The 16,030-nt window shown below is 40.8% G+C and overlaps 1 protein-coding gene across 1 annotated transcript in view; it reads right to left on the reverse strand.

Moving 5' to 3' along the window:
- Positions 1-810: 810 nt before the first annotated feature.
- Positions 811-16,030, reverse strand: part of SVEP1 (sushi, von Willebrand factor type A, EGF and pentraxin domain containing 1) — a 133,048-nt gene continuing 117,828 nt past the window's right edge. The window contains exons 46-50 of the mRNA XM_065860361.2: positions 15,765-15,935; positions 10,624-10,719; positions 8,344-8,439; positions 5,458-5,551; positions 811-3,391 (exon numbers count right to left, since the gene is read on the reverse strand). Of these exons, the coding sequence (XP_065716433.1) occupies positions 3,361-3,391; positions 5,458-5,551; positions 8,344-8,439; positions 10,624-10,719; positions 15,765-15,935 (488 nt within the window). The 3' untranslated portion in view covers positions 811-3,360. The remainder of the gene's footprint in view (positions 3,392-5,457; positions 5,552-8,343; positions 8,440-10,623; positions 10,720-15,764; positions 15,936-16,030) is intronic.

Raw genomic sequence — 16,030 nt, forward strand, 5'->3', positions numbered from 1 at the left:
AGTGCCCCATTCTTACTATATCTCCTTTTAAATAGGTGGTGCTCTGTATTTCTACAGCCCGCACAAGATTCGAGTCTACCTGCAAAGGCAGGCCAGCTGTTCCTACTTGGGATTATTACCAGTATTTGAAGGATTGTGAATTTGAGATGTAAATTTGCATCTTTTCTATAACATGCATGTCAAATTTCAGGGCTTAGTTAACAGCACTGTCTGCAGCCTCATACCACCTTTTGTCCTGGTGGCTTAGGGGGAGGCTTTGAAACACTGACCACTTTTTGCACTTCAAAGTCTCCACTTACACCTATGCATCCAAACACTGAAAGGCTTACTAATTACCTTAAAAAACCCAAACCCGAAATATTTTGACTGCTATGTGATATATGGCACTTGCTTGGAGGGTTGGCATTTGAGTTATAAAGTTTTCTCTCTATTGTAGTATATTTTTTTTTACCTCATCTGTCTTTGAATATGTCTCCATAGCTTTACAATTCCAGTACAAGCCATATCTCCATCTGGTGTAAACAGTGAGTGAAGCAGGTTTAATGCATTTGTTTATGCCACTGGTAAATTTGGCCCTTATTGGTTTTAAAATACACTCTATACAGAGAAAGGATTTGAAAATTAGGGGCCAACTGCATCAAACCTGGGCTAATCCAGCACATCCTTTTAAAATTACTGGCAATTCTTTCGTCATTTCCCTTGAGTGGAGTTCCATTTCCTCAATATTTGGGATTTGCCAGCAGGTCCTAAAGGGCAGGTTAATAGGTTTGTTGTGAGGCATTAAGAAAAGAGTGCAATGTTGGCTCTATATAGGTACTAAACAGGGTGCAACTTTATTTACAGTGTAAAGTGCATCACACAGAAGTCGTTTAAAACACACAACAAGCAGTGACATAAATGACAATACAGTACTGTTGGGGGAGAAAAATGTTCCAGCAAGTATCAAAACATTATCAACAGCACTAATATAACAGCCTCTAGTTTCAGCTACTCTTTTCTACCACCACATCCCCACACAAAACCAGTTACTTTCAGCTGTGTTGATCCCAGGACTCCATGTACTAGTCACTAGTGTGAAGCCGGAGTGCTAAAAGGCATCGCATAGCCCTAAAGTCTCCAGCAGTGTCCCACCAGCTCTAAGGATTGTCCCTACCACCACTGTTCTGCTCTGGAGATCACCAAGGCAGAATCGGGGCACACACCAGAGCAACACACTGGAGAAGGGACCAAAACATGAGAGTGACATCAAAATAAAGATCTGCTTTTCTCACCCGTGCACTCTCTCCCATGAGAAGCCCTGTGTTGCTCACTGCAGCATCCATTCATATGCTGGTAAGGCAGCAAGGAGGTCAAGGAACAAAGTGCCTACAAATGGTGGTGACTGTGGCTGAAATGCAGACATTTCTTACTGAACACTAACTTCGGTCAAAGCTGTAAACATTGATGGCTGTGGAGCTGGGAGACAGAAGATTGTTGCTACGTGCTAGCAGACTCCATTACAAAAAGAAGTTTGCGGGAGCTGAAATGACAACTCTTCAGCTGGTTTCAACTCCCACTGGGAAGAAATCTACATTCACATTAATTTGATCCCCTAATGACTCCTATTTTTTTATCTACCTGTTTTTCTTTTAATTGGCTGAAAGCTTTTACTGGCTTACAATTTTGCTTCTTTCTTTCTTCCCCATTTCTGGTTTTGGGCTAACAGCCATCAGTTAGGTGTCAGTATTTACTAGTGCCCTATCACTGTAACTGTGGGCTCATTTCGGCGTCGTATCACTTTCCTGTGTCCAAGCTCATGCATTCATAAAAAGAAGGTAAATCTATTAAGGGCAGGGGAGCAAGGGGCAGGTTGTACACACTCTTAATCCAGAAAGTAACTAAGCAAGAATGCTACAGAAGGTAAAATTTGTTTCTTCTTTCCCAGTGCTGACTGCAAGTCATGTTTTTCTATTATTACTGGGAAAAAATGGAGCTTCTGATCAATGACTTTCAGGTTCTCACTCTGACATCTTTCATAGATCAGACTTTTTGCTAAGTGACAACAGCTACCAAAGCTTTGACTTCAAAAAATGCATGTGATTTCCAGCTTCTAATTCCATCAACCTGCTTAAACATAGGTAAATCTTAGCATCTCAGTTCATTAGAACATGACTTAACAATGGCATTCAGGTGTGTGTTATCCTCAGATGCAATGGGCTCAACAGTGTGAGAAAGAGAAATCTGACAGTCTGTGTGCTCTCAGTATTTCTCGCTTGGCCAGCATTTCTGCCTGTATGTGTACTCAAGAGAGGCCTCTTCCAGTTCTCTGAGGGTTCTGCATAACACAAATACAACCTTTCTGTAAGCAAATAGCAAAGTTTCACTTGTAAACACAACAGGTGTCCTCTATCTCCATCCTAGGGGCAGTCAAACTTTGGGACACCAAGCCCCGTGTATTCACCTAGGAGACAGCTGCTAAGACATGTATTTAGTAATTTACACAGAAAAGGGATGGCAGTTACAGGCCCGTGGTGAGTCCCATGGCAAGTGGGAAGCACAAGTTTCAGTGGTCTGTCTTCGTCCCACTGCTGGATCCTGGATTATCCAGCTTTAGAGTTACACCTGAACGGCCTGTAAGCCAAAACGCCTCAAAGGCTCTTGTTGGCTAGACTTGGTCCATCTTTCTCTGAATGACATGATGTTCTCTCATCTCTTTTAAATTTTTGACCATCTGACCAATAAATCTCCGGTAAAATTCATGCCGATGCCTTCCATTAAGTCACTCTCCTATTATGTTAATGACACATAATATACATTACAGAATCTTCTTCTTATGCCCACCAGAAACTGTGGTTACAACATGGACTTTATCACATATACTTCTAATTTACATCAACATGAGTTCAGAAACAGGCCCAATGCAAAGCTTAGCGGCTCAGTTAGCCTTGCATAACTATTCTTTACTGTTGAGTTGCTGGACAGCAATATGCTTTGGCAGATGGTAAGCAGAATTGCCACATTCTGTTTAATCATGGTTGGCAGTGTAGTATGGTTTAATTAGCTTACTGTATATAAGAAATGGGAGCGACTTCACCATACACAACCATTTCCTCAATGGGCAGTAGGAATCTTTACATTTGTATGTGTGTACGGTGTGTGTGTGTAGCAGCATATATTTGATAATACTTTTGTAAATGAAAAATACAGAGGATTTCTTTAAAAATGGAAAGGTATAGCAAAAATGTATCACAAAATAAAATACAAACCAAGGGAGCTGGGGGGGGAAGGGAAGCAATGGATTTGATTCACAATGCATTAGATTCCGAGCTCTGGTGCCTAGGCTGAAGTAAGATGTCTGAATGTAGAACTGCTGCTCTGATGTTAAAAGGGATAGAATCCAGCCTTCCGTTTCCTGTGTCAAAAAAACCAAAGTAAAATCAGTGCTGTACTGAACATATAAAACAAGATCAAAAGTGAGACACAAGAGGATGGTTTCTGAAAACACCAGGGATCAGTGCCACAGCTCGAGATGGCATACTAAGAGACGAAGAGAGTGGGCATGTGGAATAGGGGTATCTAGCATTTAATGTAAATCATGACTCATCACAGAGTGGTTTTGGGTTAATCTTGTTCTGGATGCTGATAAAAGCTTTTGGCTCTTCCACCTTCCCCTTACAAATCACACCTAGTTAACCTGCAACAGCGAATTTCTGTTATCGTGGCATTTACCTCTGTTCTGCCTGTACTGTTTTTCGGTCCTTAGCACAGTATTGCGCTCTGTAGACCAGCAGCTGAGGCCAAAGCTTAATAAAATACAAAACAGATCTCCGTGCTTCTTCCCATACTTTCCCCTCCACCCACCAAGTTCTGTGTGGGAAACTTCCTCTCAAACAGCTCTTGAAGGGACGAGCAGCTACATCACAAGCCTGTAGGCCTAATGATTCACCTCTCAGATTTCAACAATGCTGCACAGAGCTGTGGACTTGGACAGAAAAAAGAAAACAAAACAAGACAAAACAAACACAAAACGAAACAAAACCCAACCAAAACCCAAGAAGAGTCCATCTTGGTAATTGTCTGAAACTTTGCTTTAGAGATAAACTCCATAATTTTTGGCTGCTAAATCCACTGAATCTGGGCTTCTCTGATTCATGTCCTACACAGAAATACTACCAGACTTCAGACATGTAGCTCTCAGTTTAAAGCTGGATACTGTTCGTTGGAAGTATATTTAAGTTGCTTCACTTTGGTATATATAATCACAGCTGACATATGAAAACTATTGCTCTTGGACAACATAATTTCTCAAACAAGCATATTTTGTGTAGCTTTAAGATAAACAGTATATCAGAGAGACAGGAATGAATGTCTGTTGCTACCTGTCCAGAAAGAGGAACCGAAAAAATGTACAATGTCACATGGTTTGTCTGTATCCCAAAGGAAAATATTAATATTCAGCTGTTATTTATTTAACTCTCCAGGATAATGAACTGATGTATTTGGTAGCAGCATGTGAGTTGAGGTATAATTATTTTTGATAGCATGTGTTTCATGGTCCTGTTAATATTCTATACAGGGAACAGAACTCATGCTGCATGTTTTGTTATTATATCTGATTCCTGACCATAACATTATCATTTCACCTGCCTTCCGCCTTTGAGGTTGTAAATGGCCTTTAAAGACTGCATGAAATAAAACAGCTTTCCAAAGAATAACTGAGTCCTGTTCAGACTGCCCTCGAGGCAAAACACCCAGACTTCACAAGCTAACTTTAAGAAACCAAAGCTACAATTAAGGCTGGTAAATGCTGCCTCGCATGGTGATGGGGCTCACTGATCTGAAAACCTAGTCCAATGCTGGCCCCATTAGACATGAATCAGCAAACCAAAACACCAGCACTGGAAAAACTCTCTGAAAGAGAGCACTTGTGAACCAGGTCTGAGCCCAGTCCTTGGGGCTCTTCATACAGAGACTGCCCTGTCAGCTGATGTGAACTTGGGCTTGACTCAGAGGCACAGTGTTGTACTCTTTGAATGATTATGGCATGTGGCACCAGGTTTAACAAGAGCTATTTTCTATAATATCAGTTACATGGCCCTAGTCTTGAATCTGGACCCGGCTGAGGTATATATGTAGTTTGAAATGAACAGCTGTACAGCAGAGGCCACCCAAATTTTCTGAAGAGCATTCTGTATTGCATTGCAACAAACATTTCCATTTATACCATTAAAAATAAGCCTGTCTGCTTAAATGTGAATGTACCATTTCCTGAGTTTTCTAGAAGTCTGGCAATCATTTTGCAGAGAACTCTCTAAGGTCTTTCCAGATTGCCCTTAAATCAAGAGCCATCCAATGGCCACTGAGTTACAGGACATAGAGGTGCTCAAAATGTGAAAACTAAATTGCACATTCTTTGGATTCAGAGTTCAGAAGGGTGTGATTCAGCCTAGCTATGGGACAGTGCTCAGCAACTCTTACCTAGAGCAGTCATGTCCAGTCCATGAGGAGGGACAATAGCACCGATTTGGTCGTATGCACCTCCCACCATTTAAGCAAGGCAACTGGCAAATAGCTGCATAAAAATACACACACACAGAGTTGCGTTAATAAACACACTCACAAAAATCTGATTAAGGAACAAGGCACTGAAGATCCAGCTGGCATTATTCTGTCAAGAACAGACTACTTTTAAAAGTAAAGCATCAAACATCAGCTGTGAGTCTGTTGTAGAAGACAGTTTGCTCTGGAAAAGGCAGCCTGAGAAGCACATCTCTGCTGAATATGATTTGATCCTCTCTACTAATTTGGCTACCTGCTGCAGCATATGAGCTGGACTAAACTGCCAGTTTATTAGTGTATGTTGCCTTAAAAATTCTGTTCTTTTTTCCTCAAGTTGTGGCAAGAAAAAGAATGCAAGTGGAAGCTGGTGGAGGAAATAGAAAAGTCAGAAGATCAATAGGAAAATAGGTCTTATTTCTAGGAAGGAAACATTGGTGTTTATTTGACAGAAATGTGATGGCTAAACAGTAGCCAGGACAAGCAGACACCAGACATGGTAAAAAAGTATAGAAAGACGCAGCATAAACAGAGCAAGTCAGGGGTCAGAAAACCATTTACAGATCAACAGCAGGTATGGAGTAAGACTTCACACAATGGCATTTGTATGGAGACAGGGAAAGGGAGCAGAAAATGACAACGAGTTCCTCAAAAACACTGGATAGCCATAGGAGGTGGGATGAGGTGTTAGAGGCCATTTGAGTTAGAGAACATACACCAGCCTGCCTGATAGGGCTGTGCTGGGCCAGCTGTGAAATGGCTGCACTTGCTTTTGTGTGACAGCCGAACCCAAGGATATCAAGTAACCAAACAAAGGCCAAATCTTCAAGTGTTCCCATCAATTTTGAGGCTGGAAGATAAAGCCTCATACAATTCACAGAACAGATTCAGAGGTTCACTTAATGAGGTCCTTCAAACGTAGACATTTATAACGCAGAAAAGCTGAAAGACATGTAGTCTTTTAAAAAGATAATGCCATATCTAGAGGACAGACCTAAAGATACCAATGAGGACAAATGCTGGGTAATATTCTTGTAAGGAAAATGCATCAGAAAACACTGATTAAAATGGAATTACAGGAAATGGAAATGAGCAATCACCAGAATGTGAAAGAGAGGAAAACAGATTACTCTGATTCCTCTGGGCCAAATACAAACAAACAATGGCACAAGGTTATAGAGATGCACCATCCCTCTGCAATTAAGCGCACCAAGTTTGTCATGTTGAAAGTGACTTCTGATTCTGGGATGAAGTGTATGAATGAAACATCTTTACCTCTCACTTTATGCACACAATTATTTCTGTGAGACTAGCAGTTAATCCGAGCATTTCTCATTTCACTTCACTCTGTCATGGCAAAAGGTGAAGACCAGTAAGTAAAATAAGAAGTGGTTTAATAACTTCATAAGCAGTGGTTATGAGCTTTTATGAATGGGCTTTGGCACAGATGCAGTTGCTAAGCAAAATTTTTTCTCTAGCTTCCAAAAAGCAAGTTGGCCTGAATAGATTTGAATTGCTTGCCCAGAAGTGAAAAAAGCCAACTACCCTCCTCAACCACCTATGCTTTTATACCTGGAAAACTGTGAAATATGTGAGGAAATGATGCATTATGTGCTAGGCAAGTGTCCCTTCAAAAGACAGTAGTTCAGAGTTAAAATGTTCACTCTGGAATTTCAATTTGCTGAAGGATAGTTGGGTTTGCAGTGTATCACACAGCTTATCCGCCAGACTCACTATTCTCATCAGTTGAACAAATAATATGAACATCCATTAACAAAAGCACAAATTCCTACTCCAGTTCACACAATCAGCCTCTCCAAAGTCTTGCAGGAAGGTAAAACCAGGCTTTCATGTTAAGGCCCTGTTGGCAATCAGTTAAGGTGCATCTGGACAATAAAAATACAGTTAACAAACTCTAAAATAATTTAAAAAAAATAGTTAACATTCATTAGTGATTAAGATTTAATAATGATTGGAAAACAGTTCAGTTATCACTCGACTGCTGTTTTATTGGCTGTTTCCATAGAGACAAGTCTTTCAAAAACTGACATTCATTTAGTCTTGATGCAGAACCATGTATTGCAAATTTGGCTCAAATATTATCCCTAATTGCAAATGAGCCTCATCTCACACAAGTTGACTTGCTAGGACACAGATCTGGAGCCTAGGATCACTCCACTTGCTGTTCTGGTGTGTTACATGCTCCTCAGTCTTGGTAAGCTGCAAGTAAGAGATCTAGCAAAATGCAGTGTGCATTAAATTTGTTCAGAGGACTTAGATGATTCCTAATGTAAGGTACCCATGTACCATGTACATGAGTATCATGTATTCATTAAACTCAACCATTCTTAAACAAATCCTTGCTTTGCTCTGCCCCTCAGAACGCAGGCAGTAAGTGGGAAAACCCTAAACCACACAGTTATGTGGTGAAAAACCTCTGTAGTACCTGCACCTTGTTTGTGAGTTTAATAGTGAACTGCATGTGCTGAAGAAGCAAATGAAATTGTAACTCTTCTTGGAATGGACAGTCTAGTTTTATTCTTATCTTTGGAAATCCTCTATCCTCTCTACTGCTTTTTGCAGAGAGCACTCTTGTGAATGCTGTCTGTCCTTTCTGGGAGGAAACTTTTTTGAGGATTTTAAAGATTCATCAGAGACTACTCTGAAAAAGTTAGCAGCTGGGGACAGCAAATCCTCCAGGAATATTATCACAGGCCTGTGTTTTCCTGTGGAAAGCTTAGCAGTCCTAGGTATTGATAGCAGAGTCACAAAAAGTGAGAAAAAAAATGCAGGTGGAAGGAGTTTTACCCGTATGGCAGCGTGATCCAGTCCATCCAGGGGGGCAGTCACACTGGTAGGGGGCCACACAGCGACCTCCATTGAGACACGGCAGAATGCATATTGCTAAGGAGAGGAGAAAAGAACCAGTGAAAAGAATTGTCTCCCATGAAAGCGAAGAATAAAGTGTGCAAGGAAAGAACTTATGTTTAATTAGAAACTCTACTACTCCTCGAACTGTCTGCATGCAGTATCAGCAGAGTTGAGTAGGATCTACCCACAAGGCATGAGCACCAAATAAGAGTGGCATAGTAGCCAGAAAGAAGAAGGAATGATGACAAATGGACGGGCTGGAACAATTGCCAGAATCTTTCAGGTGTTTGTAGACTCTGTGCTCACTAGAAATGAGCAGGGTCGTTTGCTTGTTTCTCATGTGAAAGAACAGAGCACTTCCATGGTGCTCACAGGACTAACCCGTACCATCAAGGATTACATGTCTGTATCATTAAACTAGTAGAGCTCTGCATGTTTTTCAGTGTAGTCAGGCCTCTCTTAAGAAGATGGATCTGTCCTGTTATCTGTGAAATGTAGTGTGAACTACAAGGTGACTGAATTCTGTCAGAGCTCTGTGGCCTCACTTGTGGTCTGATCCTGAGTGATCAGTGCTCAAAGCTGGCACTCAAAAATCGCTTTGTCTTCCAGAATAGGCCCTCAGCTCCAAAGTCTAAACCTATCTTTTCTGTTCACTTGCTTGGCAAGCAATGTCGCAAAACTGAGGCAGCACTAACCAGTTGGGAGAATCAATTTCCCTTTTCCTCACTACCTATGCCAAAATAATGAAATAAAAAAAAAAAAAAGAGAGAGCTAGTGCCTGCATCTGCATGAAGTGTGATCTGGCTAGTCAGCTGCCCGTTCATTTTCCTCATGCAAGAAAACAGGGTCTGAATTGGGATGACAGATCAAAAGGACTCGAGGCATAAAATTTGTCCTCTGGTCTTGAACAATGCATTAAATATCATTACTAATGGTAAGGTAAGGAAATCAATTGTGGCATACCAAACACAAATTCTGCCAGACACAGAGCTCAGGCCTCTTCTGCTGAAACCGTGAAACACACAGGGCTGAGTTTGCATGTCTGGCTATGGTGGTGCTGACAGACAAAGGGACAGAAAAAGGGGTGCTGTGTGAATGCACCACAGAGCTGGAGTTTCTGTAAATGCAGAAGGATGACACTTGCTGAACCTCTTCTCCTCATTTGGTATCCATAGCTAATTTGTCCTGTGTGGAACTGATGCTGCCACAGAGAAGACTTGAAAGCTGCAGATGCAGTACATTGACCTAGCAAAATGCTTGAACCACATTCCTTTCCACAAACTACAAAAGGAGGTGCCACATATTTTTGTAGTTCTCCAAGTACACTCAGAGCCAGAGCTAGTGACACCACCTCAGCTGCAGGTGTTATTTGACACGCTACAGATTTACATCAGGGCCATACTGAGTACTAAATACAGCAAGGGTACTTTCCTTTTCTACCCACATATATCCATGCCTAACTACGTGTACAGTAATAAGGCTTCATATGCAGCAGCTACACCAGCATGAACAAGCTAGCCCTCCCAAATTCCTTGTGCTAGGATCATCACAAAAAAAAAAAAAAAAAAGGGAAATGTGACACAAAGTGGCACTCCCCATGTCACCCAGGGAATCTCTGACAAACCCAAGTCAGATTTTACTCTTTTCAACCACAACAGATCCAGTTCTCTAACTATTCAATGTTCCAGGCCAGGAAAAGCCAGACTGGAAATTGTGGGGTACAGATACAGAGATCAGGAAGGATAGCATGGAAAAAGTGACACAGTCATGTTATTTGAACATTAATTGATCAGGCTCATAATCCCAGACTCTATAAAAAAGGAAACCAAGAAACACAGGCAGCCACCAGTGGAACACTCACAGATCTTGTGTTCTAACCTCTGTTTTGTCCCCCAAACTGTCACGTATGGCTATTGGAAACAGACTTTGGAGAACTGAAGCAGGCTATTATTCAACCATAGTAAAAGAGCACCCACGAACAAAATCATATCAATTAAAAAAGTGTGTGTTTTGGTTTGGAGATGTCAGAGGATGGTCATTTGTCTAGAAACAAGCAATCGGTTAGTCCTTCCTGTTGTTTCTAATTTGTCAAACAGAATGAAGATTTTTATATTTTTGGCTCTTATGCCTTTAATTTTCCCATGCAGTTCACTGCAGTAAATTCACTTGTCTTACCTACAACAGCCTTAGAATTACACTTAGGGATGTTATACATACGCTCTTCACAGAGACGACCCATCCATCCATCTGGACATGAGCAAGCATTTGGTCGCTCACAGATCCCACCATTCTGACATGGGAACCGACAGACAGCTGAAAACAATACAATTTCATTACAAACTCAAGACGGTTAATTGGAAGCTAAGTAATTCAGCATCTTCACAGATCTTTGTAGTTGTAAAGTCTAGAGAAGAATAAACATATGTAGTGAAGTTCAGAAACATAACTTGACTTTGATTTCAAGGGCTACACCATTTTCTGACTCTGTGTGTCTGACTAAGTACTGTGAGCAAGCGTGAACTGTTGATCAAAAACTGTCCATAGCAAGAATGAAAACTTAGAAGCTTTTAGCATAGTTGTTTAAATTATCTGGACAATGTTTTAAGGCTGGCACTATGCTTTATCTGCTTTTCCCCACTAATTTTTTTGTAAAACAAAACAAAAAACCCACCCCAAACAAAAACTATTACATTTTTGTTTGTTTATTTTTTTTCCTCTTCTAAATTAACTCTACAATAAAATCAAGTTTTCTTCTAACCTTGGTATGAAAAACCAAGACAACGCCTTCTGGCACAATACAGGTTTTGTCGAAAGTACGATTAAACATTGTGGTAGAACAAGCAATTTTTATTGCGCTATTATCCAGTGTAATGAGGAGTGACTGACAAGGGTGCAGCAGTGGCACAATGAAGTGTTTACCTGTAGAACCCAAAGTGTGCTTTTAAACCTCACGCAGTATTCACACTGACTGGTGCTGTGTGGCTTGCACACCTGTTAATAAGCACTGGATCATAAAAGTGAGGGATGTGAAGTGGACTTTTTATCAAGCCAGGCCAATATGTTGCCTGGCTGGGCAGGCTTTGGACTTCATCATAGTTTCTATGACATTGTATCATATCTGGGCTAATACATCCAGGGATACCAGGACTACTTCACAAAATCAGGTGGCAAGATACGTACAAACATGTCAGACTTGGAGACCACTGGAGGAAGTACAATCCTTGTCATTTTGATGTCCATACTATATGCAGAAGATAAAAAACTGTGGCTTCGAGACAATATTACGGAACAAATAAGTAATCAGACTAACTTCTAATTAGTGGTAGTTAAGAACACACAGTTATGAACACTCAGTCTGAACTATTAATTGCATCCTATCTTTAATTAGTTACTAGGTGAGCAAAATATGAGTTTAAGACTTTGTTCAATGTTAGTATTAAATATAAACAGTGGTTTAGAACACTGAAACATTGTTCAGACCTGAGCTCCACATTGGAAAGAACACAAATCCTCCCATGATAGAGCCAAACTTGAGTCACTCTTGCAGCTAAGCCATGCCAAGCTGCAAGCTACAGCTTGAAGTCTGCTGATATCAGGCCAAAACTTTTCCCATTTTATTTTTTTATCTCAAGCGCCTCCCCATCAAATGTCAGCTGATAAAGAGAATGGGAAGAGACCTTAAGGCCCTGGTAGATTCACAGAAGTTGCAATATATTAACAGGTATTTTGGACAATTTTTGTTGTAAAGATATCTATGACTACGCAGACAGCTTGTCTCTGGGTGTTGACAAAAGCAGAATAGTGTGCCAACCTGATTTCCTTTGTGCCATGAAAAATTATAGAAGTTGAATCAAAAGCCATTTAAAGCTTTGTGTGATCCACACCACTTAGATGATATCCCATTAATGTATAATGGGATAGGAGGTAACAGGTTTGTGTATAAATGACATTCCATGTTACATTCAAAGCCCATGAAAAATGGTCTCTGAAATGTATTTTCTCTTTCTCTGTCAACAGAGAAGATGCAGATATTTAATGAGTTACAGAAATCTCTTTGTATGGCAACTCCATCCTGCTCAGTGATCCAGGACCTCAGGCAGAGATAGGCTTTTCCTGGATTTCTGCCCGAGCCCTGGTTGCGAAACTGAATGAGTAAGACAGTATCATCCCTAGGTGTGCACTTGTTATACATCAATTTATGCAGGCGGAGACTCTGTGTCTGTAGCTGTGGGGATTATTCTTCATTTGGTAGTCAAGACAAGAGAATGGCTTGAGGTGGGAAGTTAAGCTGGGATCTCATTCTCTTTTTTTTTTGCTATTGTAAGAGCAAGTAGGATAAATGCAGTCCTGATGCACTGGGGAGAGAATGGGAACCTTTAACTGTGACTTCAGTTAGTGGTAGCAGATCTCACATCCACAGTATCAATTTTGATATTTGAGATTCCCTTGTAAATCCAGGCCTAAAAGTTATCTCCATGAGACACAAAAGCATTGCATTGCTGCAAGACAAACACAGGTAAGAAGGGGAAAAAACAATTTCTGGTATCTGTTCTCAGCCTTGCCAAAAAGCTTTTGTGTGGCTGCAAGTGAGCAATATTCTCCACACCTCAGCTGCACTCTATCATGCTCTTGTTTGCTGGTGGGGTATGAACTTTTAGTACAGCAGCCCCACACTTAGCACTCCTAGTCAGCAAGATGTGGGCAGAGGGCAAATAGACAACTTAGATTTCAGAGCATTTCAGAGAGCAAAAATTGGAGTTCAACAAGCTATGTGCATCTGTGCAGCCTGCTGAGTCCTGTGGGTGTTTATAATCAGCAGATCCAGGCTGATACTTCTCACCTCTGAAACTCAGATCAGAATCTGGCCGGCAACCTCTAACCAGCAACCAGGCAAGTGCGGCTGTGGGGAGAGCTCTCCTGAAGAAGTTAACAAAGTCTGCATTTTAATTATAACATTTACGTTAACTAACCTGTTCAACCAGGCCAGAATGTTTCCAGCAGGCATAGGACATAATAACAATCAGCTCACAGAGCCAAAACCAAGAAATGCAGCATGAGTCACTACAAAGAGTGCTTTCATGTTGCTTGTGATGTAGACCACAAAGGCTTGGGTCCTGTAGGCCCTTTGTTAGGCAAATCCCTCAAATGAATTATAAAGCAGTTTTGAAATATTTTTTTGACATGTGTCATGAAAACACAGGTTGGTCCTCTCAGAAACATCTTTGGTTCTTTTTAGATGCCCTTTCAGGAGAAAAGGGGAGGAGAAATTGTTAATACACCAAAAGACAGGTTATTCTGCTTTCCTGCACTACACTCTGATCATCTGTCCATCTCATAATTTCATTTTTGAAACAACTTTCCCCAATATTTCTTGCTCTGAACAGTTTCAGTAGACTCCATGGTGCTGCAAACAGGACACGTTTGACACTGCTTTGCAGATCAGCCCTTCCATGTTGCTAGTAGCCAGTGGCAAAAACCTCTCTTGGCAGAAAACTACAGCTCTTAGCATAAAGCAGGGTTATGTGTAACTAATAAATAGTGAATAAGAATAAAAAGTAAAGGTGGCAGTATTAAAGTGAAGAACTCAAAGTGTTACCAGATGAAGAGATAATATCCACATGATTTTGCTAATGAATTCTAGCTTAGGTAGAGTAGCTACTATGCAGAGATCCCTTGAATTCTGTAGCCACCACAGTTTAGAAAGAAATGACAAGGTATTTGGCAAACTTCTCAGGAAGGGCTTGGTACTTTGGGAGTGTCAATTTCTAAGAGGACTTTTGGATACCTTTGACATCTGAGGTGACTCACAGAATCACAGAATCAACAGAATGTTAGGGATTGGAACTCAGGTGCTTTTACTGTAAATCTTCTCTACTTGGCTACTTGACAGGTGATTCTTCATGGCAATGGTAACGAGAAGAAACCTGTGTTTCAGGAGCAGCTTCTCTATTCCTGAAATGTTCAGGAGTTACAAGCCCACTTCTTTGGGTCTGGATCTCCTCAAAATGATCTACCGATCATGATTTTTAGGCAAGACAATTATAACTATCAGATACAGAATTTTAACAGAATGCCTCCATTCATAGAGCAGGGCAACTCAGCTTCTCTAGGTCTTAGCATTCATAATATTTTGCTGGCAGAATTAATATAAAAAAACTAATGACAGGACCCTGGTTAGTCAGGCTTAGCACAGTATAGAATCCTCCATCTCCAAAGGGCTTCTGACCTAAACAGAAAATTGCCGATGGAGGAAGAAGGCAGACTTGACAATTTTGATGATGCCCCTAATGTTCCCAGGTGAGCATCCAGGTACCTTTTCTCTTCTGTTCAAGTTTTTGAGCTCAGGGAATGGGTCTGCTTGTGAGTGGCCACTGATGTGGCCTAAGTTTTTTTGTTTTTAACACTCACATTTCTAAACACAATACCTAAGGCTCAGTTTGTAGCATGTCTGCTGTTACACCAGCTGAGATAAGACTTCAGGGGGCAGCTAATTCACTGCTCTACAGCTACCTGGCAGCAGACAGCTAATCAAGCCCCTGATATGGAAATGGCAGATTAAAAGATCTCTTCCATCAAAGCCCTGAGACCCTGGAACCCTTTTGCTACACCTTATCCTTGGTTTCAAGCTAGTGTTTGAAGATGCTTATATCTGTTTTTAACAGTTTAGTTTATAATCTCTTCTGTGTTGCCTTCCACCATTTTCTGTTCAAAAGGTTTTATTTATTTGAATCTTCTGTGTGGAAGAGCTATTTCTGTAATTTAAACAAGTTAATTTTTTAGACCGACAACCCTGAAAGTGACATTTTCCTGCTGGTATGCCAAGGGTGGAAAGGCTAGGCTTTGTCTTTGGTATTTTGTTCAAGACATGAATTTACTGCAGCACTTAGTGTGAATTGCTTAGTGAGCTCTATCAACCTATCCTGAAGTATTTTATTGCAAAATAATTTTCAGGAGCTGACAAGATGTAAACACAGTGAGAGACTAAGCACCCATTGGATCTCTTACTTTTGTTTTTTGCAGTGCTTGATCTTTGACTGTGAAAAACTGACTGGCAGTGCTTATCTGAAACAGCTCAGCATGTCAGAAAGGTAACTGGTTCTGTCACTTTCTCACAGAATATGTGAGGGTAAAGGATCTTAGGTGTGGGATATAACACTGTAGCAGAGATTAGCAAGGACTAAAGAGAAAAATTGTGGAAACTTTCTGTCACTTGGAAATAAACCAACACCCTGCACTTTCAATGCCCTGAGTGAAACTATGACTGCACTGAAACTAGCTAAAATTTTGTATTTATTGCAGCTAGGATGACACCTCTGTGCTTATGTTAAGATATGCTTCTGTTCATAAAAAAGACTTACCTTTGCAGGTAGGTGGTGTTGTCCATGTTCCATTTTCTAAGCAAATGCTCCGCAGGGGCCCCTCCAGCATGTACCCACTGTAGCATGAATAGGTGACCATGTCTCCATATTGATAGAAGCTACCACGAATCAGAGCATTCTCTGTGTGAGCTGGGGGGCCGCAAGATATCTCTAAACAAAAGAAATCGCCCAGAGTCTGGTGAGCTGCAATGCCCACAAAATACAGTTTTTAACCCTGCACATAGCACTTTGGACAAAGGACCTGG

This window comes from Patagioenas fasciata, chromosome Z, assembly GCF_037038585.1.
Source record: "Patagioenas fasciata isolate bPatFas1 chromosome Z, bPatFas1.hap1, whole genome shotgun sequence".
NCBI classification, from domain to species: Eukaryota; Metazoa; Chordata; class Aves; order Columbiformes; family Columbidae; genus Patagioenas; species Patagioenas fasciata.